This window comes from Rousettus aegyptiacus, unplaced genomic scaffold, assembly GCF_014176215.1.
Source record: "Rousettus aegyptiacus isolate mRouAeg1 unplaced genomic scaffold, mRouAeg1.p scaffold_m13_p_7, whole genome shotgun sequence".
In the NCBI taxonomy this organism is placed as follows: Eukaryota; Metazoa; Chordata; class Mammalia; order Chiroptera; family Pteropodidae; genus Rousettus; species Rousettus aegyptiacus.
In genome coordinates, this window is record NW_023416310.1 from 59,751,561 (window position 1) to 59,775,362 (window position 23,802).

Genomic DNA, 23,802 nt, shown 5'->3' on the forward strand with positions numbered 1-23,802 from the left:
ATGGGACATCTCTTGCAGAGTTAATCTTTTTAGTAAGCCTAGTTAAGTTTTCTTCCCTCCTTTCTTTGAGAAAAAAGGCCCTCTCCCTCAAATCCTGATAATTACCCAGGCGACTCAGATCCTCTGGCTATTGATGAGGGTCATCAGCCCATTGTTAAGCAGACACGGTAGTAAGTCAGGCGGGGCCCTTAGAGTCTGAGGGGGAGGGGACTTTAAGCCAAAGGTCTTTCTTTTTTACTCTTTAAGAAACCGATTAACCAAGCCTGTTTCCCTTTACGCACTTAATAGGCAAATCAATAATAGAAATTGATAGATGTATGATTTAAATAACGAGTTTGTATTTTCTTTTCCTTGTCTAGGAGCTAAGGTGGCACTTGCTTGGAAACCCAAGACCCCACCCTGACTGAGGCAGAAAGGGAAAGAGCTCCATGAAACCCCTGTAGGCAGGGACTACGACCATTCTCAGCAGAAAGCAGATACGAAAGAGACCTCCCGTCACTCAGCATCCATATGAATAATAAGGGGGTTCATGACTCTTAGAAAAGAGAGAGGCAGGAAAGTTAGGGCTGTTCAGGTCTGCCTGCAAAGACACTGAGGTCGTTCTATCTTATAAGGGGTCCACCCTAATCCGCCCACATTTAAGCAAGCCAGAAGGCATTTTTTAACTCACACAAAGAAACCAGTAGGCAGAGATTTAGGTACCAGTTTAAGCAGGTCACTCGCACCTGCACAATGAAGACCCCAACGACCTTCAACTCACTTGAGTCTCATGATGCCATCATTCTAATAGGATGCATATGCCCAGAAGTTCATTAATATCATAACAGACTGAATTCTGGGAACAAACATGTACAGACAGCAAAATGATGAATCACTAAGTCCTGGCAATCTTAGTTGTCAATCAAGGAAGCCCACTCCTCCAAGAAAAATAACCACCACGGCAAATAGAGATAAAAACCCCAAAGGCTTTGAGACCACGCCTTTTGAGCCACGTTTCTCTTGCTCAGTCCAGCTTCCACGTCTGGAGGTGTGCTTTCCTTTCTAATAAAACTTTTCTTTTCTACTGTATTTTGGTCTCTTGCTCAATTCTTTGTTTGAGACATCAAGAATCCGGACAATGTACCAGGAGAGGACCCCACTCTCCGGTGCCATATATGCCACACAGAGGTACCTGTATCAGTTTGCATTGTTCTTTGCCATAGTTCCAGTTCTTATACATCTGAAAACCATAGCAGGGACACCCTTTCTGACTGTGAGACTTACGCTTTGTATACACGTGGGTGCACGCACTATATTTTGTTTGAAATTTTAGGTAAGATAGCTATCGGGTCATCTGTTGCTTTGATTTTGATCTTACTCTTGGGTTTTTGTTTTTTGATGAGCTTGTTTGAGTCGCGCTGAGTTTCATTTGAAGGCTTCATAAGAAAACTTTTTCTCTCGATGGGCTTTAAAAATTACATTACTCAGTTTTAAAAACTACTTTATTCAGTTTTATATTTAAACATTCAGTTTTTGAAATTACTACTATCTACATTCAATTTTTACATAGAATCAACTTTCAGGTATATGAAATTCATTAATAAATAACTATATGTGTTTATATAAGCATAGGAAAATAGCCATTGCCCTTTCTAGAGTTATGGTTGATTACTTAGCCATAAGAAGTAACAGATGTGGCAAAGTTTATGCCAGAAAAAATTAATAAGAGTGAACTTTCAGAAAATTGCTTTTCTACAAATGTATCAGGATAAGCTTAGTGTCAGAACACAAAATTTTCAGAAGCTATCATGGCTCGCACACAATAAAGATGAATGTCTCGTTCATGTGGCTGTACTTAGCAGGTAAACAGGCCACACGGTTATTAGGGAACATCTGCCAACACCAACTTTGAGGCTCTAAAGATTGCCTTTGGGGTTGACTCTACCTAGTGAGGTGTAAGAGAGCAGCTGGAAGAGCATGCTTGGGTGATTGTATCCATGAGCTGGGCCTCAGAGTGGAGACATCCACTTTCATTCAGAGGTGACGCTGGCTCCGGCACTAGCATAGCTGGCGCAGGCTTTGGCTCCAGAGTGGGCCCTTCCTCTGGCTTTGGAGGGTTCTGGAGCTCTGGAGGTGGTACTAGAACAGGAGAGAGAGAGAGGTTCACACACATGCATGATTTTCCTGTGCCTTTCCAAAGAAAGAAAAGATACCACTGCCCATAAGGGAGCTCCGGCCCAGGAATCCTCTCTCCCCAGATGATCTTCCCAGATTGCTGTCCCCTCACCTTCCAGCTGTGCCTCCGGAGGCTCCAGATGTTCCAGCTTGACCCAAGGAAGGAGGACATGGTCCATCAGTTGTGAGGCAGGGGAGTTAACTTGCACAAAGCCCTGCTTCAGCTTGAACCAGGGGAAAAATAGGAGCTGACCCAAATTCTGCACCTGATCCGGCCAGAGTCCCACCATCGAAGCAATGGCCCTGGAGGGAGGTAGATGGACAGCAGAGTCAGAGTCCTGGCCTTTCCTTCCACACTGCCCTCCCATGGCACCCTTATTTGGTTCTGGGCCTCTCTGCCTACCCGTGCTGGTCCAGGAGATAAGCCCCAATCTCTATGTGGTTGTCCTGGCTGGAATAGGCCTACTGATTCAGGATGTTTAACGTAGAGTCTGTGTGAGTCTCTCCTTCTCGCTGTCATTTATCCCAAAAGTCCTGAATTCTGTCCACCCCACTTCCCCATGCACCTGGGCCTCTGGACTGAGGAATGAGACAGACTTATGAGCAGGCGACTTACCACATCTTCTTTTCTGAGCCTGGCGATGGTGATTGGGAGAGATGCAGGTGGAGGGGCAGGCAGAGCAGGATGAGACTGAAGGGAATGGGACTCTAAGGAACAACCCAGCCTAGCCCATCTCTTGTACTAGATGCCTAGGTCCCCATTAGCAGTTCTCTTTGACTTTTGTCCTCCTGCAGTAAAAGCCACCAGACCTCAGCCCTTTCTTGGGAATCAGAAAATATGTAAGATCAGGTTCTGGCAGGCGGTCCCTACCCATAGCCTTCATTTTGTAGACACAGGAGGCAGTAGTCCCGAAGACCACTCACTTTTTCACTTGGTCCTGTGGTGTGTCACCCTGGTCAATATATGGGGACATGACTCCGGATGTAGAGAAGACCTTTACGGCATCAGATCTGATGGATGGTAGACAGGACCTGTGAATGATGTCTCGAGTGACTGTCTGACTCACTGACTGGAACTCAGGCCCAGTGATTGTGCCTGCTTCATTCACTAAGTTATGCTAAGAGTCTCCAAAGGTGCCTTGTAATTGGTGCTTCATACATATTGTTGAATAAATGATCTCTAACCAGAACCATCCCAGACATCTGCGTGGGCCTGAGGCTGTCCCCAGAGATCTCTAATCAGACTACACCAAGGACTGGCTAGGTAGAATCTCAAATCCCTTGCTAGGTTGTTTTCCATGTGCTTTTCCAAACTCAGAAATGACACAGACCACAGATGGGTGAAGGTGACATTTCATAGGGGAGAAAGAAATCTATTCCATGAATAAGCACAGCTCATCCAGGTAAACCTGGGCACCAGGTAAACACCTGCTATAGCTTGCCCTTATAGTAGTCCCTACAAGAACCCTATCAGGTTTCTCCTCTACCACTAGTCCTTTCAGAGGAACAAACTGAGTCAGTGACACGATGACATTTTCAAGACACTCAATTAGTAGTGGGCAGAGACACCACTGTGCTGAAGACATAGTAGGTGCTCACCTAGTAAACAGTTGGTCCAGGATCTGTTGGGCTATGGAGAAGGCTGGGTGGATGAACATGAAGGTGGAGATGTGAGAGATGTTTTCACCCAAGACAGCTGGTACCATGGACTCCACCACCTTCTTCAGCGTGCCTTCCTGGAGGGCCCGCATCCCACGGGCCTCGTTTAGGTTAAGAGCTAACTCATCTTCACACTGGATGGAATGAGGAGGGATATCCAGTCAGTGACATCATCATAAATCTCGAAAAAGACTGAGGTCTGGAGCTCAACCAGAAACCTCCAATCCCTCAGGGACATATACAAGAGGAAAGACAGGAATGCCCACGCTGAACAAGGTCTCAGGTTTTTAGAGTACCATTTATGGTTGCTGGCAGTGGGGGGGGGGGGTATGTTTATACAATTATTACCTTCAGAGCATTTTTGTAGCTGAGGAACAACAGACCTACTAGTATTAGTGGCCTGTATTAAGAGCACTGTCCCAGTGAGTCCACAAGAAACATCCCTGTCATAGAAATGAGCACGCAGAAGCTTGAGGATGTCCAATGGTTGCACAAGGTCATCCAGGTCAGATGTGAGAACTGTCCAAAGCTAGAGCTTCATGACATTCCCTCTTAGCTGCCTGAGACTTATCTGCTCCCGACATGGAGTGAGAGTGTCAGGGGACCATGTCCCCCCTCAGTTTGGAGACAATGTGCAGGATAGACAAAGCCTATGAAAATCAATGTTTCTAAGAGACTAATTTCTTTTCTCAGATTCGGCAAAGGGGACATTGCCCAGAGATTCCAGACTGGAGAAAGCCAATGACCAGGCAGAAATCTGAGGAGAGGATGAGGGAGGAAGCAAATCCGCGTGGCTGGTGAAAAGCTGACAGGTGACTCAATGTACCCAGGAGGCAATTGCAAATCAATATTTCACTAGACAACCTGACAGCAGACTGCTAAAAAGTTTTAAAATGAGAAATTCCTGGGTCAGGCTGGATGCAAGGAAACAGCTGTTAAAAAGTCATGTCATTGCCACAGTGGGAGATGCTCACTAGATTCAATTTGGAGTCTGGTTACAGCAGTTAAAAATTTAAAGATTCATGTCCTTCCACTAGCAGTCCCATTGCTGGGCACCTATCTCCGTGGTATAAATAGACATTGTGGGCTGAATCGTGTCACTCGAATAACATGACTTTGTGAACCTTAAAACCCGAGAACCTGCCTGTATTTGGATTTTTTGTCTTTAACGAAGTATTTGAGGTTAATTGAGTTCATTGGAGTGGGTCCTAATCCAATATGACTGGAGTCCTTAGGAGAATAGGACACATGGGAGCACAAAGGAAAGTCCACGTGACACAGAGATAGAAGATGGACATCTACAAGCCAAGGAGGGAGAATATTCATGAGAAACTTACCCTTTAACACCCTCATTTCTCTACCTTGTAGTCTCCGGGATTGTGAGGAAGTAAATGTCTTCTGTTTGCACCACCCAACATGGTCCTATGCTATGGCAACCCGAGCAAACTAATAAAGTCCGTTAGGACACACTTGAGTGTTCTCAGCAGCACTGCTGAGATGGCAACTGAATTGAATTATGTCCTGGTGCAACAGAACTGAAAGGCTGCATCACTGTGGCAGAGTGCCTCCCTTCTCGAATGTTCTGAACACAAGAGAAGCCACAATTCCTGAACTCGTAGGTTCGCATATTCTGTGTGATGGTGAGTAGCAGAGAAATGTATAGAATGACTTAATTCCCTCCTCCTCCTTCTGTATATAAACCATAGTAATAAGTGTGACGATATGTAAGGCTTGAGGAAGGTCTGCAAGGACAGTAAAGCTGACTGCTCCACAGGAGACCTGGGGCAGGGAATGAAAACAAAACAGCCAAATACGAAAGTGCTCATGTCTACTGTGAAGTGAAACAACGCTTTTCTCCGATATCCCTACAAATATGTGACGGGTGTTTTTCTACCCTTTAAGTAGCTGGTGGGAGGAGGGGAGATTCAGATTACCTCATGCTCAAGAGTATGAGATGTTCTAGCGGGAAAGCCCCAGGAAGGACCCAAAGGAGTTCCCCAACTTGAGTCTGGGATCTGGGTCCTCCCTGGTCATCTTAGGGTCCTGGGTGTGGAGACCCCTCTGGGTCAGGTCTCACCTCGGTCCAGGCCTGGACAGTGTCAGAGGCCTGGTGCACCTGCACCTTGATGCGGTAGACGGAGTAGTGGGACTCGTGGACCAGCTCTTCGACGATATCCTGTGCAAAGCTCTACAAAAAAGGAGCCCGGTGCCGGGCCAGGGGCATCAGGTAACATCCACCCAACCCTTGCTCCCATGTATGGCAGCCCTAGCAAACAAATGCAGTCAGTCTATCAGGACACACCAGAGAGCTACTTGCAGCACAGCTGAGATGGCAATGGACTTGGATCCTGTCAAGGCCCAATAGCACTGAAAGGCTGACTCACTGAGGAAAATGACCTTTATGGGATATTATAGGCATGAATAAGGCCATAATGCCTCATCTGGCTGGCCTACAAAGGTTTTCTGTGCTCTTTGAGATGGCACATTACAGAGAAACGTACGCGATAATTTAATTCCTTTCCATTTTCGGTACAAACCATCAAATCAAGTGTGGTGATGTGTAAGGCTTAGAAGAGGTCTACAAGGACAGTTGAGCTGACTGCTCCACAGGAGACCTGGGAAAGGTACTTATTATAATCATCCAAACTAGCCAAGTACAAAGACAGCAAAAGTGCTTGTTTCTATATTCCAGTGAACATGAAGAGTTTATTTCCACCTCACCATGAAGGTGGTGGGGAAGAGTAAAGGTCCAGATTCCTTTGGCAGTGGGCCTGTGGAATGCTCCTATGGAGAAGCCCTGGAAGGGCCCCAGGGGAGTCACCAAACTGAAGTCTGGGTTCTGGCCCCACACCACCCATCTTGGGTCCCGTGTGGAGACCCGTCTGGGCCATCTCTTACCTCGGTGCAGCACTGGATGGTGTGGGCGTTCTGCCATACCCGCTCCTCGTACCGGGAGATGGCGTAGGCGAACTCATCATCCAGCTCCTCTACGATCTCCAGGGTAGGATTGGAGCTCTATAGAGAGAGAGCCCAGTACCAGGCAGGGAGGCATCAGGGATCTGCCTGGGCATTGACACTGGAGGAGACACCTACCACAAACTCTGCTGCACATATCATGCCCAGAGGGGCATCTACAAAGACCTCCAGCCAGGGAAGTAACAAGGTGACGCCTTAGGGGCTGAGGGTTAACAAGTGAATGAAGGAGTTTGGTCCCCAGCACCACCCTTCCCATCCTTCCAGCCGTGACCTGGGGTATGAACTTGACAGTTCGGCCAGGCTTTTTACAACTAACAACCTGCACCAACACATGGCGTGCTGTCCTCAGCCCAAGCTTCCCCTTGCCACCCCCAACACACACACACAGGATGAGGTGTAAGGTGTGTGGGGTTGTTCAGGAGGGTTCACAGTTGAGGCCCGGCCTTGCCCAGCCCGCCCTGGGCTACCCTGGGATACCTGAGGTTGGCTCCTGCCAAATGGCCAGAGCCGTCGGAGGTTGCGCCAATGTCTACGGCATCGGAAAAGACATTGGTTCTGGGTTTTTTTCTTCCCAGAGCCTCGGAAAGTCGGGAAACAACAGCAAAACATCCTGCTCTCTTGACCGTCTCCAGTCAAGTGAACTGGATAAGGGGCTGTCTCTAGAATGTGGGTACCTGGTTGCCAGAGTTCTAACGTCAGTTGGGATTCGTCACCAAGGAAGTGAGGTCATTTCTTCAAGGTTCCATTGTACTACTGGCCCCCTCTCTCAATCTGAGCCACCCAAAACCCCATCTGGGCTGTTGACTGCTCCCCCACCTTGCCCAGGTCATATTCTTACCTAAACTCCAATATGTGACCCAACCCCCCTCATGTTTCCTTGGGAATGTAGTAGGTTCCCAACTTGAAGAGACAGCTGTGTTCAGACCTCTTTTTCTCACCAGTTCTCTATCCTGGAGAAAACTCAATGCCTCTCAGGGCCTCCTCAGTTTACCGCCCCTGCACAGCAGGGATGATGCTAGACACCACTTCCTAGGGATATGGTCAGGTATAGATGAGATAATATTCCAAACACCTGTGAGATGGCATCACATGAGTCTGATGTACAGACTCTGAGGTGGAAAGTTTATAAGAATGAGTGGGGCGTAGCATGGAATACCCCTCGGAACAGGCCTGGGTTGCAGCTGTGTGATTTTGAGAAAGTTACTTCCATTCGTGGCCTCATCTATGAGTTTGCAAGTTCAAGGGGTTGAAATTAGAGGAGATTCAGATAGTATCATCCACTAGCCTAAAAACTTTCAATGGTGTCACGTTGGACTTAGAATCAAAACAAGTACCTCATGTGGGTCCGTTTGGGTGGACCTTCCACTATGGCTCCAGTGATTTCCCCTCCTGGTGTGACTGTCCCTGTGTATCCACTAAGGGGTTAGCAAGTGGCTTCTGAACAACAGAATATGGCCAAGGTGATGGGGCATCAGGTCCAAGTTTAATTACAAAACCTCCATCACTTCTATCTTATGCTTAGGAATTCTTGAGTTCCCTTCTATTCCCTCAACCTCTGTCTCACTGTGTCTGTCTGTCTGTCTGTCTGTCTGTCTGTCTGTTTGTCATATCTCTGGAATAAGAAGAGCCAGCTCTAAAGTTTTGAGCTTCAAGCTGCACTATCTAGCGGCTCCATAGGAAAGAAGCAAAGGAGGGCCCAGGTCAACAGACAGAACCTCAGGCTCTCAGTCCAAACTGCATCCTACAGTCACCAGGCGCGTGACCTCGGGAGTGAATGTCTCCATTGAAATGCAGCTCCTGGTTCATAGAGACCTTGTGGCAGAGACGCCCAGCTACAATTGGCTGCAAAGCCTGTTCTACAGAAATTGTGAGATGTTCATATTTGTACTTTATAGGTACAAGATTTTAGTGCAAGGTTCTTAGTGCCTCATTTTCTCCATCTGACATTTGGCAGTAATGATAAACATACCCTCCGTGAGCTTAGACAAGTCTTAAAGAATTCGTGTTTCAAAAATGGTGAGAACACCTGGCATATCACAAGGGGTCTATCTATATGCTATAAAGAAGTTTAAAATTGCTTTTGACACTGTCCGAAAGCCCTTGAGGGTGGGGAATACCTCCTGGCCCAGTGAAGGAAGTACTTCATAACATATGATGACTAAATGAATGACGGACACTGTCAATGGACTTGCAAATGTCCTATCCCACACTGGTTTTGTTATGGGTGGACAATTTTCCAGTAAGCCAGTATTAAATATTTCCTTCTGATTCTGTTAATCAGGGTGTGGTCATCTGATCAAGGATTCTGTTAACCAGGGTGTGGTAATCGGATCAAGGAGATGCTGTTAACCAGGGTAATCTAGATGATCAAGGATATGCTAATGGCCAACTGTTAACCAGGGTGTGGTGATCTGCTCAGGGATGTGCCAGTGGCTATAGAAACTGTCTCTTCTGGGAGCTCGGGGCTGATCTCTTCTAACCCTGCATGGTAGAGGGTCAGTCACCGGCAGGCTAATAAAGGCTCACAATTCATCTCAATTGGCTGCGTGGGTCTTGGATTTGATCGCAACACAACAGTTTCTCATCACCCATATGGCAGCCTTTTCATGGCTTGAGGCTAGAATTTTTCTGGGTCCTGAGGACTCCTTGGGTGGGGTTGGAGATGGTTGTCAGGATCGTCAGAGCCTTCTTATTTATTTAAAATTATACAGTTGCAAATACTTTTAAATAGTGAACTTTCTTGCTGAGTGGGAGCTTCAGGGCTGTCTCTGGAGCCACGATGAGGACCTCACCTCTCAGACGCAGCTGCATGTCTGTTCCTGGTCCCAGGACCAGGACGATGATCTGCGTGCTAGGCATCTGTTGACTATAGGACAAACCTCAGCACTAAGGAAGCCTCAGACGGTAGATGGGAGGGAGCTGCCAGTGACTCCAGACCACCTGCTACCAGAATATTATTCAACCTTAAGAAGGATGGAAATGCTGGCATATGTTACAACGACATGCATGAACCTCGAGGATACTATGCTAAGGGAAATGAACATGTCACAAAGGGAAAGCTACTTGAGATGCTTCTCTGAAAGGCAAGCGTTTTCTCTAGACATGGAAGAGCAACACTTTTTCCTCAGTTGTAGATGTGCAAATAAAAGCTTTACATGATCTTAGTTACTACTTACATGCAGATACTTCCTACTTCAAATCTAGTGCTGACCACTAACCTTTTTGTACTCCTATAATGCAATTTATAAGATATCTCTAAGTAACTATTTTGTCAATGCTGAGTGCCGATCTAGCTTCTACTCCAATAGCTGCCAAAAAACTGAGCTCCACTAGTCCTGGATTCCATTTCCATGATGTCTCTGGCATCGTCACCTTCACAGAGATGGGATAGAATAGTGGCTGCCATAAGATGGGAGGAGAGAAAAATGGAAGTTAGTGTTTCAGTTTTGCAAGATAAAATGAATTCTGGAGTTGGATGGTTGAAATGGTTGCACAGCAATGTGAATGTACTTCACACCAGTGAGCCAGAGACTTAAAAATGATTAAGATGGTCAGTTTTACATGACATGTATTTTACAAGTTTTTTTTTTTTTTATTAAAATAATTATCTGCAGTTGCCCAGAAATTACAGTCACCCTGACAACCCATGTGGAAGCAAGGACTTATCCTGGACATCCCTAGGGTCCTGGAGCTTGGGCAGCAAAGACCTACTCATTGCTCTCCAAGGACATGGAATCCTTACGCTGAGGTTATCAAATAGTTAACAAAAAGAGACTGAAAATCATGCATGCTGAATGTTAGTTGTAGATGTCTGTTATGGACTAAATAGTATCCCCACCGCCCAATTCATGTATTAAAGTCCCAATCCTCATACCTCAGGAGGTGACTATCTGCGGCTTTTCCGGGAACTGGCCTGTGCTTAAGATGGAGTCTCATACCTAGGATGGAGTCACTTTGGTTGTTCATTCCCCCCTTCTACTAGTAAATGAAGAAGCTCAATCATGAGCTTCCTCCGTTTCTAGGTAATGGTACTGTGGACGCATAACCATGTGCTGGATGGTGCCTAACCGTTTCCTGATAAGCCTAAGCACCCAGTTAAGAACACAGGGGCCAATAGTCAGGATCAGTAAGAAAGCAGTCAAGGGGCCTAGGAGCGGCAAGGCCCATGTCATCCAGGAGGATCTAAACCAACCGAACGCACCTTGATCCTCTGCTTCAGCCAGGCGGTTCTCGATGGACTCTCGGAGTTCTTTTACCTTGTTCTGGACAATGCCTGATGCATTAACAAATAAAAGCACTTCTCTCTTAGGAACTGGCAAGTACTCCCCTCAGTGAGGCTTAGGTTAGGCAGGTTGTGGCTGGGCAAGAGACCGAGCTGGGACTCTGGCCACAGAGACCAACTGGTGAGCCGTTTGCCGCACTAGGTGGAGAGCCTGCAAGGACCCAAGAAGGGAGAAGTTACAGACCTCTGTGAGCCCACCCTCCCTAGTTTGGGGAGAAGTGGAGGTCGTCTTTTAAGCATGAATTTACAAGGTGTGATCTCCCTACAGTAGGGAGGGCACTGTGCTCTCAATAGAGGGGAGGGAAGGAGGCTCACCCAGTTCTCGCCAGTTTCAAGTTGAAACTTGGTTAAGGTCTCTTTTAATGTCCTATTCATCCTTTCTACCTGGCCTGAACTCTGAAGCCTATATATGCAGTGCGGTTTCCAATCAATACCTAACATTCTGGCTAAAGTTTGACTTGCCGTGGCGATGAACGCCGGGCCGTTGTTGAACCCCAGTGTCAAGGGCAAGCCAAATCGAGGCACTATTTCTGATACTAATTTCTTAGCTACTACCTGAGCAGTCTCCCTCTTAGTTGGAAAGGCTTCAGTCCATCCTGAGTAGGTGTCAATGAACACAAGTAGATACTTAAATCCAAAAGTTCCAGGGCTTACTTCTGTAAAATCTAACTCCCAATGTTTTCCTGGGGATTGGCCCCTAAGTCTTGATCCAATTTGTACTTCAACAGGAGGCCCCGGGTTAACTTGGGCGTACATATGACATCCTGTTGTTACCTCTTTGGCCATTTTGTATAGCCCTGGGATATAATAGTCTCTTTTTAAAAGTTCGATTAGCTTTGTCCCTCCTAGGTAGGTGCTCTGATGGACGAGTGAGACTGGTTTCCGACCTAGGGCACCGGGCACCAGAGTGCACCCATCCGGGAGGTGGATCCATCCAGTGAGTCCCTTTGACCCCTTTAGCTTACTGCTCAGTTCAAGTTCTGCAGGGGTGTAGACAGGCAAGTCTGAGAGCGTATTCGGGGGCAGGACCGGCAGAATGTCAATAGGCCCCACTGGTTTTCGGGCGGCTTCCATTGTGGTCTGATCGGCAAAGGAGTTGCCCCGGGCTATCTCAGACACAGGCCTCTGGTGACCTGGGCAGTGTATGATGGCTACTTTCTTAGGTAGCCACATGGCTTCAAGGAGAGCTAGGATCTCTTCTCTGTTCCTTATTTCCTTCTTTCCTGAGGTGCGTAATCCCCTCTCTTTATGTAGTGCCCCATGAATATGTGCAGTAGCAAAAGCATACCTGCTATCGGAGCGCTTGGGTCACGGCAATGAGTTTGGCTCACTGAGCTGATGTTCCGTGACTCAGGGCCTGCGCCCAGATGACAGTCTCTCCAGTGACTACTGCCACCCCAGCATACCTGACTCTCTCTGAGACGAAGCTGCTTCCATCAGTGTACAGGGTGGCATCCGGTTGTGGCCACGGGACGTCAGTCAGGTCTGGTCTGAGGCAGGTGATGTTATCCAAGAACTCGAGACAATCATGTAGTGGCCGTTTGGGGTTATTATCTGGTAGCAGGGTGGCCGGGTTGAGAGCAGCAGTTTTCAGGAACTGAATGTGGGGCTTATTGTTGTAAGTAGGACTCAACTTCATCCCGGTTATTGAAGATGTGCAGGGCTACCTCAACTCGCTCAAATTCTTATCCTGAAACCTTCCTATCCTTTGTTACTTTTTTTTTTCTCTAATATCTGGGGCCGACTGACAAAAGCAAGATTTTATCAGAAGCTGGCGATACTGATCGAGAGCCTCCTTACCTTTTTCGGTGTTGGGGGTCTCAAGGCGGACGGGTATACAGGAGGACATGTTGAATATGAGCTGTGTCCGTAGTGGGCTGTCCGTTTGGCTCTAACACAGCCTCGGCGCTCTTCCGCAGGATCCGTTCCCTTTCTTCTGAAGTGAATAAAACCTGTAAGAGCTGCTGGCAGTCATCCCGGGTGGGCTGATCTGACGAGTGAAGAAAAAAAGTCTCTAAAAGAGAGATTAGTCCCTGTGGTTTTTCTGAGAAAGAAGGGTTTTTATGTTTATTTATAATAACTGAAATTATGACTGATACCATTATACAAGGAAACACTTGTATTGGTAACATATTCATAACCTCTGTTTCTTAAATGTATTGTTCACAGGTAAAGGAAAATCTTTTAAAATCTCTTATTAGGAACAGACCAATAACGCAAACTCTAGTTTGTGTCAATACATTGTTGACATTGAAGTTCATTTTAAAACCTTATGATAAATACATTTAACTTTGGCCAACTCGACTGTCTAAAACAAGATTTTCTCTTCACAAACCTTCTACCACTTTCCTCATTCCTTCAGTTTGCCTCTTCTCATTCACTCAGAAATAACCACTTTAAGACAAACACCTTTCCTTCAATTCCCTTCAAAATAAATCGCCATACTTTATACCTTCTTTTGTGCCTCAAACCACCTTTAAAGAACCCGAAACTATTTTAGGATAAAATTACTCTTTTTCTTAAAAAAAGCCTCCTTTATATCTCAAAACACATCTTATTTTCCTTACATACTTCGTATACAGAATTTTTTCCTTTACTTGTAATATTCTTAGTAATTCATTTACATATACTAGAATTGAGAAAACAATAAAGTAAGCAATTGTAAACTGTTTTATATGTCGGCATTCAATAGATTAGCAAATTTATGCACGTACCAATTTTATAATTTTAAAGGCATATTTTTTTAGTACAATTTTAGGAAGGCTTAATTTATCTATAAGTGCTTATTTCTTTTTAAACTAACCAAAGCAGAGTTCTTTTATAAATCAACCTTTCTATGAAAATAAACTCCAACCCAAACTGAAGAATCAGTTAGAAAGGAGACTCTACACTCTGTGAAACTTCTAATCAAATTCACATTCAGTCATAAAGAAGGATTAGCCTCACAGGCCCCTATTAGCTTCTTCAACTCTTATATTTTTAATATCAAAAAGAAACTCACTTCTATCACTGGGTAAATTATTTAAACTTCCTGTAGCTCAGTTTCTTCATCTGAAAGGCTGTTTTCAGGTTTAGCGACCCTTCTGATGGCCACTTGTTCCAAATGTGGGCCAATCAAACTGGCAGAACCTCTGGAGATCAAAGGGGGTGACGCGGGACCCATAACCTTGAACCCGCTGTCTGAAGTCTTTGAAATTACTGAGGACAGTAGAAACAATGGACAAATCAAAGGTCCCCTCTGGGGGCCATCCTACGTTGAAAGAGGGCCATCCCGTGTTGCAGAAAGTGACCATCTTTCCCTTCCTGACCTCTACGGAGAGTCTGTGAGCCCGTTCCCGAACATCCTTGAAATGGCTGGTTAAAAGTCCTAAAGGGGAAGAGGTTGTCTGTCCCATAACGTCCGTCACCGTCAGATACTACACAACCACACCAACAGCACGGATATGACAACACAGGAACACAAAAGAAAACAGATGTGAGGTCTCGCTCCTCACCCGAGATTCAGATGTGAAGTCTCGCTCCTCACCCGAGATACAGATGTGAGGTCTCGCTCCTCGCCTGAGATACAGAAGGGGTCTGGAACGTCTCCCGGGACCCCGTCATTCGTGGCTAATGGGTGCGTCCACCCGAACCACTCTTGACTGCCAGAATTTCAGAAATCGGCTACCGGTAAACGGAGACTGAGGCGCCGAAGAGACCAACAGACTGGACAAACATATGACAACCACCCACCGGCCTGCCTCAGAGGTCCCTCCGGGTCAGGTGCCTTGGGGCCGTGGAGATCCCGGACGAGCCCCCAAATGTTATGCCCCGACTCGTATCTCCACGAACCACCAAGAAGCCGACACCGATGCAAGAGCAAGAGGGAGTTTATTTCAGACTCGAGTCCGGACCGCAGTCCGCACACCGACGCAGCAGTGAGTAGGAGGCGGTCCCGAACATGGGGCTTCAGGGGGATTTGAAGGGAAAAATCGTAAGCATGGGGAGCGATGTCTTGGCGTTACAAGATTGGTACGACGAGCTTGTCGCTTAGCAGGATTGGCTGGGTGATGGCGCCAAGGAACAAGGCGGGGAATTTGGAGAGTTACTTTCCATAGTTGCTCTGATTGGCTGAGTCCAGGGTGGGGTGATGGTCTCGCTATCTGCGGCTTTTCCGGGAACTGGCCTGTGCTTAAGATGGAGTCTTATACCTAAGATGGAGTCACTTTGGTTGTTCACCAAGAAGAAATCGTTGTTCATTTGACTTAATAGAGTCTAAGTGTTCTGAACAATTAGCAGCACGGCATTGCTGTGCACATATTAGATTATCTGTAAACATTGGGAGACCTTGACTTGTGCAGTAATGAGTTCAATGTTCGGCCGCTCAACAGACAGAGTCTGAGTCATGATCAACAGGCGTCCTTTTGAATGGCAAGTGGTCCCAGGCGAGGTTCACTGGTCCCGAGGAAACGGGCCAGAGAAGTCGCACCCGAGTGGGGTCAGGGCAGGGTTTTAAGGGTCGAGTCCAGGTAGGGAAAGATTTAAAAAAGGCAAAAGCATAGCGTGGGGCTCTTTCATTGATGCAGCGGTTTGGCACCATGAGTGTAGTCCTGGCACCCGCGGATTGGTCCATGGGCCTCAGGTGGCTAGCAGGAATGAGCTAGGGGCGGGACCTGACGTCCTTGGGGCATTTTCCAGGAGCACTGGTCTTACATCGAGCATTAAGGAGTACTATGATCCTGAGATGGGGCATCATTTGCAAAATTCTTAATCTTTTAGCAGGAAATGAAATAGGGCCTCTCATGCAGAGTTAATCCTTTTAATAAACCCAGTTAGGTTTTCTTCTCTCCATACTTTAGAAAAAAGACCTTTGTTAAGGGTGGAAAATTTTCAAGTGGGCCAACTTCGGTTTCTGAAATCTGTTTGCTTGTTTGATGTGAACCAGGGTGTGGTAATCTGGTCAAAGATACGCTAAGGGCCGACTTCTGCTTCTGTAAACCAAGGTGTGGTTCGAGGCTTTATAAACTGCCTCTTTTGGGAGCTCAGGGCTGATTCTCTAACCCTGCGTGGTAGAGAGTAAGTCAACGGCCGGCTAATAAAAGCTCATAATTCATCTCAATTGGCTCCGTGGATCTCAGAATTGATGGCGCCACAACAGCTTTCTCCCTCAAATCCTGATAATCGCCCCAGTGACTCAGATCCTCTGGCTATTGATTAGGGTCATCAGCCCATTGTTAGCAGAAATGGTATTAAGCCAGGCAGGGCCCTTAGAGTCTGAGGGGAAAGGGGACTTGAGGGAAAAGAGGACTTTAGGCCAAAGGTCTTTTTGACTCTTTAAGAAATATATTAAGCAAGGCCGTTTTTCTTTACTCACTTAATAAGCAAATCAATAATATAAATTAATGAATATATGATTTAAATAATAAGTTTGTATCTTCTTTTCCTTGTCTAGGGATTGAAGTGGCACTTCAGCAGGAAACCCAAGACCCCACCCTGACTGAGGCAGAAAGAGAAAGAGTTCCATGAAACCTCTGTAGGCAGGGACTATGGCCATTCTCAGCTGAAAGCAGATACGGGAGAAGAGACCTCCCGTCCCTCAGCATCCATACTAATAACAAGGGGGTTCATGACTCTTAGAAAAGAGCTAGGCAGGAAAGTTAGTTAGGGGGGTTTGGGTCTGCCTGCAAAAGACTCTGAAGTCATCCTAAGCAAGAAGGGTCCCACCCTAATCTGCTCACAATTAAGCAAGCCAGAAGGCATTTTTTGACTCACACAGAGAAACCAGTAGGCAGAGAATTAGGTACCAGTTTAAGCCAGTCACTCGCACCTGCACAATGAGGACCCCAACGACTTTCAACTCACCTGAACCTCATACCATCATTTACTATAATGCATATGCCCAATAGTTCTTTAATATCATTATAACAGACTGAAACCTGGGAAGAAACACACACAGAAAGCAAAATGATGAATCACTGAGTCCTGTCCATCTTAGTTGTCAAGCAAGGAAGCCCACTCTTCTAAGAAAAGTAACCACCCACAGCAAAAAGGGATAAAAACCCTGAAGGCTTTGTTACCAGGCCTTTTGAGCCATGCTTCTCTTGCTCAGTCCTGCTTCCGCATCTGGAAGTGTACTTTCCCTTCTAATAAAACTTTTCTTTTCTACTGTATTTGGGTGTCTTACTCAATAGTTTCTTCGAGACATCAAGAACCTGGACAACGCGCTGGGAGAGGACCCCGCTCTCCGGTAACAATACCACTTATCTTGTGAGCTGAAATTGGGTTAAACAAGCCTCATGAAATCTTTTCTATGCAAGTTGTGGTTCGGCAAGACATTTTTCTTAGCTCTTAATAGAATTAAAAACAAACAAGCTCAACCTGAATTTCCACAAATTCAGAATAATTTAAATTAAATGGACTGTTTAATTTTCATCAAACATCACTTTTTGTGTTTCTTACCTTGCAGTATTTTTCCCAAATGGAAGGAACCATCAATGCAAGAAGAATTTTAGTGATCTGCGGGAAGACATTGCATTGGCCTTGACCTGTAAATTAATTTTGACTTTAGTTATGTCTGTTTAAGAAACTTAATTTCAATATGTTTCTGCTTAGGTGCTTCTATTTGCTGAATGATGGAGGAGAATATTCTACCCCTAACTACTTTACCCCAAGCTATATCTGGGGTGCTGTGGTCATGGAGAGAAGCTCCTCTCCAGTATCTTACCATTCACAATTTGGTGCTCTGACCACAGTGGATTCCACTTCCGTCTTTTCGTCACCACTCTTTCCCCCAATCTGTCATTTCTTTCTGCCTTCACTTTATCTTACGACCAGCCCAGGCTCTAAGATTTCCATCACTGCAGCTCCTCATGACCGTGCTCTCAATACCCTTGCTTCTTTGTTTTTCCATTGCATCACGAGCCTGGATCAACATTAATCAATGTTCTCTGCTTCCCCAAGAGGGCTTTCCCTCAATCTACATGTCCTCCATGGTGAACCTCAGCCACTTTCGGGTCCGCATTTCCTGGCCATGGTCTGGTGACTCTCCTCTTTATATCTCTAGTCCAGCTCTCTTTGCAGTGCTACCTCTACTAACATATTCAATGGGCACCTACTAATCTCCGCAAGAAGACTAAACCTACCATCCTGCCAGGTGCTCAAGCCAGGCACCTGAGTAACATCTTCTACACCCCATTCTGCAAATACCAAGTCCTTGGTCACTTTTTGCTGTGACCTTTTCTCCATTTACAACAAACCTTCTCTGAGTCCGGCCATACTGTCTTCAGCTTGGAGCTTAGTGACCACCACTGACATGGTCTCTTGACTCTCCTTCAGTCTCCTGCCATTATCCCATTTCTGCCTGAGTGTCCATTCGAAATTACAGATCTAATTTTGTCATCACTGACTAAAATTCTTCACTATTTATACTGCCCTCATGAACAGGTCCAAACTGGAGTCAGCCGCAGATCTGTGCCATAGATGCCACACAACTGGCCTCAGCCATGGGTCCCTTCACAACCCACACATCCAGCCTTTGGCACTGCTGAACACTTTCTATTTGACCATTCCATCATGATGAACTCGCTTTATTCAGTGCATGCACATGCCTGAGACAGCTTCTCTGGCCACTTTCCTGTGTCAGAGAAGCAACGATCTTCTTCGGATACCGCCTGACTCCTTTAAGGCTGTGTTAGGTTTCTTCTTGGCCTCACTCTCTCCATCTCGGTTATAACAAATGTCACATGTGCTCTGTCAGAAGAGCTATGTCTAATCTGGCTCTGTACCTTGTACCATCAGAATCATAGGACATTACAGAGCCATTAGGTGACTATGGAGGACTATTAGGTGACTATGAGCTTGTATCATAACTGCAACTCTGAATTTTCAGAATTATTTTGCCCTTGGATTCATGGCAAGAACCAACATTCTTATTTTTGAAAAGTGAAACTGAAATAGTTACTAATACTAATCAAGCAATAATGGCAGGACTTCTTTTATGTTCACTTTTGTACCCTTGAGAAATTTATCTTGATGTTCTGTTTAAGGAGATCCTAATCAATGCTTGTTTATTAAATGACGAACTTATCTCTTCAATGTAAATTAAAAATGTGAACCCAAATGCTGGAGAAAAAATTCAGCAGAAGGATATTTAGGTATTGCCCTCTCTTCTGCCTTATAACAAGTAATTTTCTGAGGTACAGACTATCATTTTTTCCCATAAACAGGAAATCTTAGACTTGATCATATACCAGAGCCGACCAGAGGTCTTATGAAAACACAGGTCGCCGGGCCTCATTCCCAGAGTGTCTGATTCAGTAGGTCTTGGATGGATTCCCAGGTGATATTGATACGCAGGCTGAGGGGCCCACGCTTTGAGAACTGCTGCCCTAGTAATTAAGAAACACTATTAAGATTTAGCACAACTTTTGAACCTTGTGGCAAAACAGTAGAGTTTTGCAATGGAAACATTTAATCAGTTTGTTAACCTATTAAGTTTGCTCTGTTTACAGTGAAAGACGCTAAATCTTAACCCCATAGATTTTACCTGTGTGCCACTGGTCACAGAGAGTAACCTGGGATTGGAATTTAGTGGATATTCTTCACACTACTCTGAAAGACAAGAGCCACTAAGAAGAAGTGATGTGCCTCATTTGAGGGCATGAAATCTGTGTTTAAAACCCCAGAGATTGCTATAATTGTCTTTTTTTCACTGTTTGATTATGCAGAAAATGCAAGGCAATTCTAAATTTTTGTCCCTGGACTTTTCTTTCTATACATTTCTCATGGTCGGACTTGTCTGACTGTGGAGACTCCTTGAGGTTGGGATGTTGAGACGGTCCACTTCAGCTGCTCACCAGAGTGGCCTTTTGGAGAAAGCTATGCAAGAAAAGCATGCTTAACGTGTACAAGATTTCACTGCATTTAACCAACTTCCACATCAAGGAATATCATGTCCACGACCACCTGTGTCTGTGTTGTCCCTGGCCGGCAAAATGTAAAGGATTATATGGAAATGCTATCTGAGAGGCAATTAACTCAATATTGTCACTCTGAGAGGCCGGAGTGACAATATTGAGTTAATTGCCTCTCAGATAACATTTCCATATAATCCTTTACATTTTGCAATATAATTATAGGTCTGTAAATCTACCCCCAAATGAGGAAGAATGTAATATAACCTTATGATGAATGAACAACCATGTTTTTAGGTCCAGTAACTCTTCTGCCAGTTCTCCTTCCCTTTTCTCTGCTCTTCTCATTTATCCTTTTCTTAAGGCATTCATGCATACCTTCAGTAGTTCATTGAGATCTTAGCCTCTACTGAGCACTGTATGCTAGTGGCCGGGTGTAGGCTTCTGAAGGAGACAGAATTCCACCATCGAGGAACTTAGAGTTCACTGGGGCAGGCAGGGAAGAAAGAGGCCAACAGGTCATTAGCCAGAGTAGAGCTGGCTAGTGTTAGGGTAGGTGTAAGCAGTAGGTACTATAAGAGCTCATAAAGGAGGCTCTGAAGGTAAACTGGAGGGGAATGGTCAAGTGACATCTCAGGCCAGACCTGAAGGGTAATAAGCACTATTTCAGTGAAGGTAGGAGTTGAGGTTCCAGGGAGTTAGTTAAAAACAGGCGGGAAAACTGGAGGTGAGAGACGTTGTGTCACCAGGCAACTTCAAGTTCTCTTTACTTGGTACCCCATGGTGCCTTACATTGACCTCTATTCTAGACTTTTGAGGGAGTAGGGACCAGAGGTGGGGGCAATCACACATGGCTAGTCCATGCTATACACGGCTGCTTTGCATTTGCTGTTTCATTCAAGCTTCCACAGAACTTCCAGATGGCCATTACTCTCATTTTCCTGAGGAGGAAATGGGGGCCCAGAGAAGTTAATTAACTTGCCCAAGACCACACAGTTGATAAGTGGCAGAGTCTGAGGCTGAAAGTCTGTCTTTCCCCTGGTCCACAATGCAGCCTCCCTCGTGTTTAGGAGGTAGGGCTGTTTTCTTACTCATCTTCAGGTCTCCAGTCATAATGCAGTGCAGTAAATTCTTATTAAAACAAAGTATGCGAGTGTCATAGAGCATTCTCTTCTAAATTCGTCACTTTATATGTGAAGAAATGAAAGCCAGAGAAGTTCGAGGGCTGGTACAAGGACATGGGACAGGCTGCGTTATCAGTTTATCTATATCACCGACTAACTCGGAATCTGATTGTCTTGTCTGCTTCTTCCATAATCAAGAGCTAATAGAAAGAGAAGTAAGATATGAGGGGAAATTCTAAAATAAGATTATAAGGAAACAGAGTGAATCCCTTAGATTCCGTGGAGGAAGGAGGTTTAGGAAAATTTACTTCCAGATATACCTACTCACTCCTGGGCAGGAAGAGGTGACAGTGTTGCTTGACACTGTGTGTGTTTGTATGTGTGTACATGTGTGTGTGTATATGTATTTATGTGCACATATGTGTCAGAGATTTGGTGTTTTGGTGAATTTCCCTTAGGACTATCCAAGCTGCTCCCTCTGCTATGGACATAAGCAGAAAAATGAAGGTGATTTTAACCCTAAGTTTAAAGGGGCTTAGCTCTTAGATGTGCTCTTATGCGGCCCACAACCTGCCTTTCTATCTTCCTGGGCAATTTTACACACAGGGAGATCTGTGGCAGCGAGATCATCCAAAAGTCATACAAAGCTTTGGTCAAGAAAATGTCCTCTATGTCATCCATTTTGGGGTGATGAATTTGGCGTTCCTTCAGGACCATTGGGAAACAGCGGTCTGAATGAAAATAAACAAAAGAAAGTCAAAAAGAGAGGGCAACGTATTTTATTTCAGTTGATGCAGATTGTCTCAGAAGACATTTTCAGAGAGTAAGCTGTAAAAAGAAAGATGCAAACTTGTCCGATCTGGGGAAAATTGTAGGTGCCATTTGGCTGGCTAGGAAATGCCTCTCTGGAGGAAGTGTCTGGGTTGTGATTTATGTGCGGTGCTGTTGCTATAGCCTAGGCACTATTTGGTTCTGTTCCATCACGTCATGAGTAAGTACAGTGGGAGATAACATTGTGTGTTAACACTTGGCTTACCCCAAATGATTCACTAGGAGACCCGAGAACGCATCCAGTTGTGCCTGGGTAGAGTTGTATTCTATCTTTCTCCTAACTGGGTTAAAGGCCCTAAAACAACTTAATTGGTCATGGGGTTTGGTCGGGGGAGGGTGAGTACATTTTTCTTTTCCATTCTTTCCTTTTGCCTCCCTTCCTCCCTGCTTCTCCTCCCTCTTTTCTTCCTTTTTATAAATGAATCTTCAGTAGCAACTGGCACAGTTTTACTGCGGTATTTTTTCTCTTGAAAATTTATTTGGATATTCTCTTGGGGCAGGTGGGGGGAGGAAGGGGAAGGGCTGAAGTGTTTGTGCCTAAGGGTGATCTACACTTCTCCTGTATTTTTAGTATCTTCATTTCAACATGATCTGACAGCTTGTCCTGTGACTACGGTGAGAGGAGGAGTGGGGAAGATATGGCTGAGAGGGCAGGCTAGAGCTAGTCCTGTGTGTTGAATGGCCCACAGGCTGGCCATTATTCTGGCCCCTACAACAATGCCACTGACTAGGAAAAACAGAAAAAAAAAAAAACCCATTCACATCACTCTCTACAAACATCTTACAACCTGACTAGTATTGTCCCAGACTTTGAAGTCTGTGACTCATGGCAACCTGCTCCAGAATTTGCCATTGAGATCTTGACTAAATTGTATATCTTGGGTCAGTTATAGTGCTGAATATGAAAAACAGCCGCAACAGAGAATGTGTTAACTATCTCAGACTACGATTTCCTTTTCATAGGGTCTGTGACTATGTCATGTATTGCTTCCTGATCCGAAGTTTGATAATCCAGATCTCCCTCTCTTCCCTTCTCTCATTTCTAATTAATCTTCAGTAGTAACTACCATAGGAGGTTCTAGAGAAATGTTTGTGTGATTAAAATGAAAAAGATGTTCTGCGAGGACCTGAGCATCCTACAAATTAGTCTTATATTTAACCTCTCACATTTGTAACCAGTGTACTAGAGGCTAAAGGAGGAGGTCAAATTCCTACCTTAATTCTGAAAGCCTCCCTGTCCAAGGCCACTCCTTAGGCCTTCTCAACTGGACCAGTGCCATGAGCCCCCCCTCCCTGCTCCCGCACACATGCTGTCTCTACACTTCACCCATAGTGGACACATCAACCTGCTGGAGTGAATAATACATTGCCATCTTTCTTAGAGTCTTCAGTAGCTTCTCGCTGCTTTTAGAATAAAGACTAACATCCTTTGCATGACTGTCAAGACACTGATGAACCACCCTGCCTCTTTCCAGCTTCGTTTTGTCGGCTACTCCCTGAACTCATTGCACTTCCCCTCATAGCCCTTCCTTATAGTCTTTGAACAGGCACCACATCTTTCCCGCCACGAACTTCTTCCTGAGTCGCCCCCTTCGGCCCATCCTCGTTTCCTAGTTAACACCAATGCGAGCTTCAGTGCCCAGGAAGGGCCACTTCTCCTTGAGAAAGCCAATTCTTCAAGCCTCCATCATTCTACATTCTTCCATCATTACTACATGCTCTGAAAGAACTGCGGCCCTTCCCCACAACACTCTCTTCTGTGACTATGTGTGTGGGTCCTTACTTTTCTGACATCTCATGCACCAGACAGAGAAGTTGGTGTTCCATCAGGAATGAATGAATGAATGAATGTAGCCATTTCTAGAAAGAAAGAAACACTGTAAAA

At 45.3% G+C, this 23,802-nt stretch overlaps 1 protein-coding gene across 1 annotated transcript; it reads right to left on the bottom strand.

The window, feature by feature from the left end:
* Positions 1-1,490: 1,490 nt before the first annotated feature.
* LOC107498111 (ral guanine nucleotide dissociation stimulator-like) lies at positions 1,491-9,007 on the bottom strand. Its single transcript, XM_016120791.2, has 7 exons — positions 7,267-9,007; positions 6,712-6,828; positions 5,891-6,001; positions 3,754-3,947; positions 3,079-3,186; positions 2,267-2,457; positions 1,491-2,118 (listed from the first exon to the last, which is right to left on the bottom strand). Exons 1-7 carry the CDS (start codon positions 7,396-7,398, stop codon positions 1,925-1,927), a joined length of 1,047 nt encoding a protein of 348 aa, XP_015976277.1. The 5' UTR covers positions 7,399-9,007; the 3' UTR covers positions 1,491-1,924.
* Positions 9,008-23,802: the final 14,795 nt, after the last annotated feature.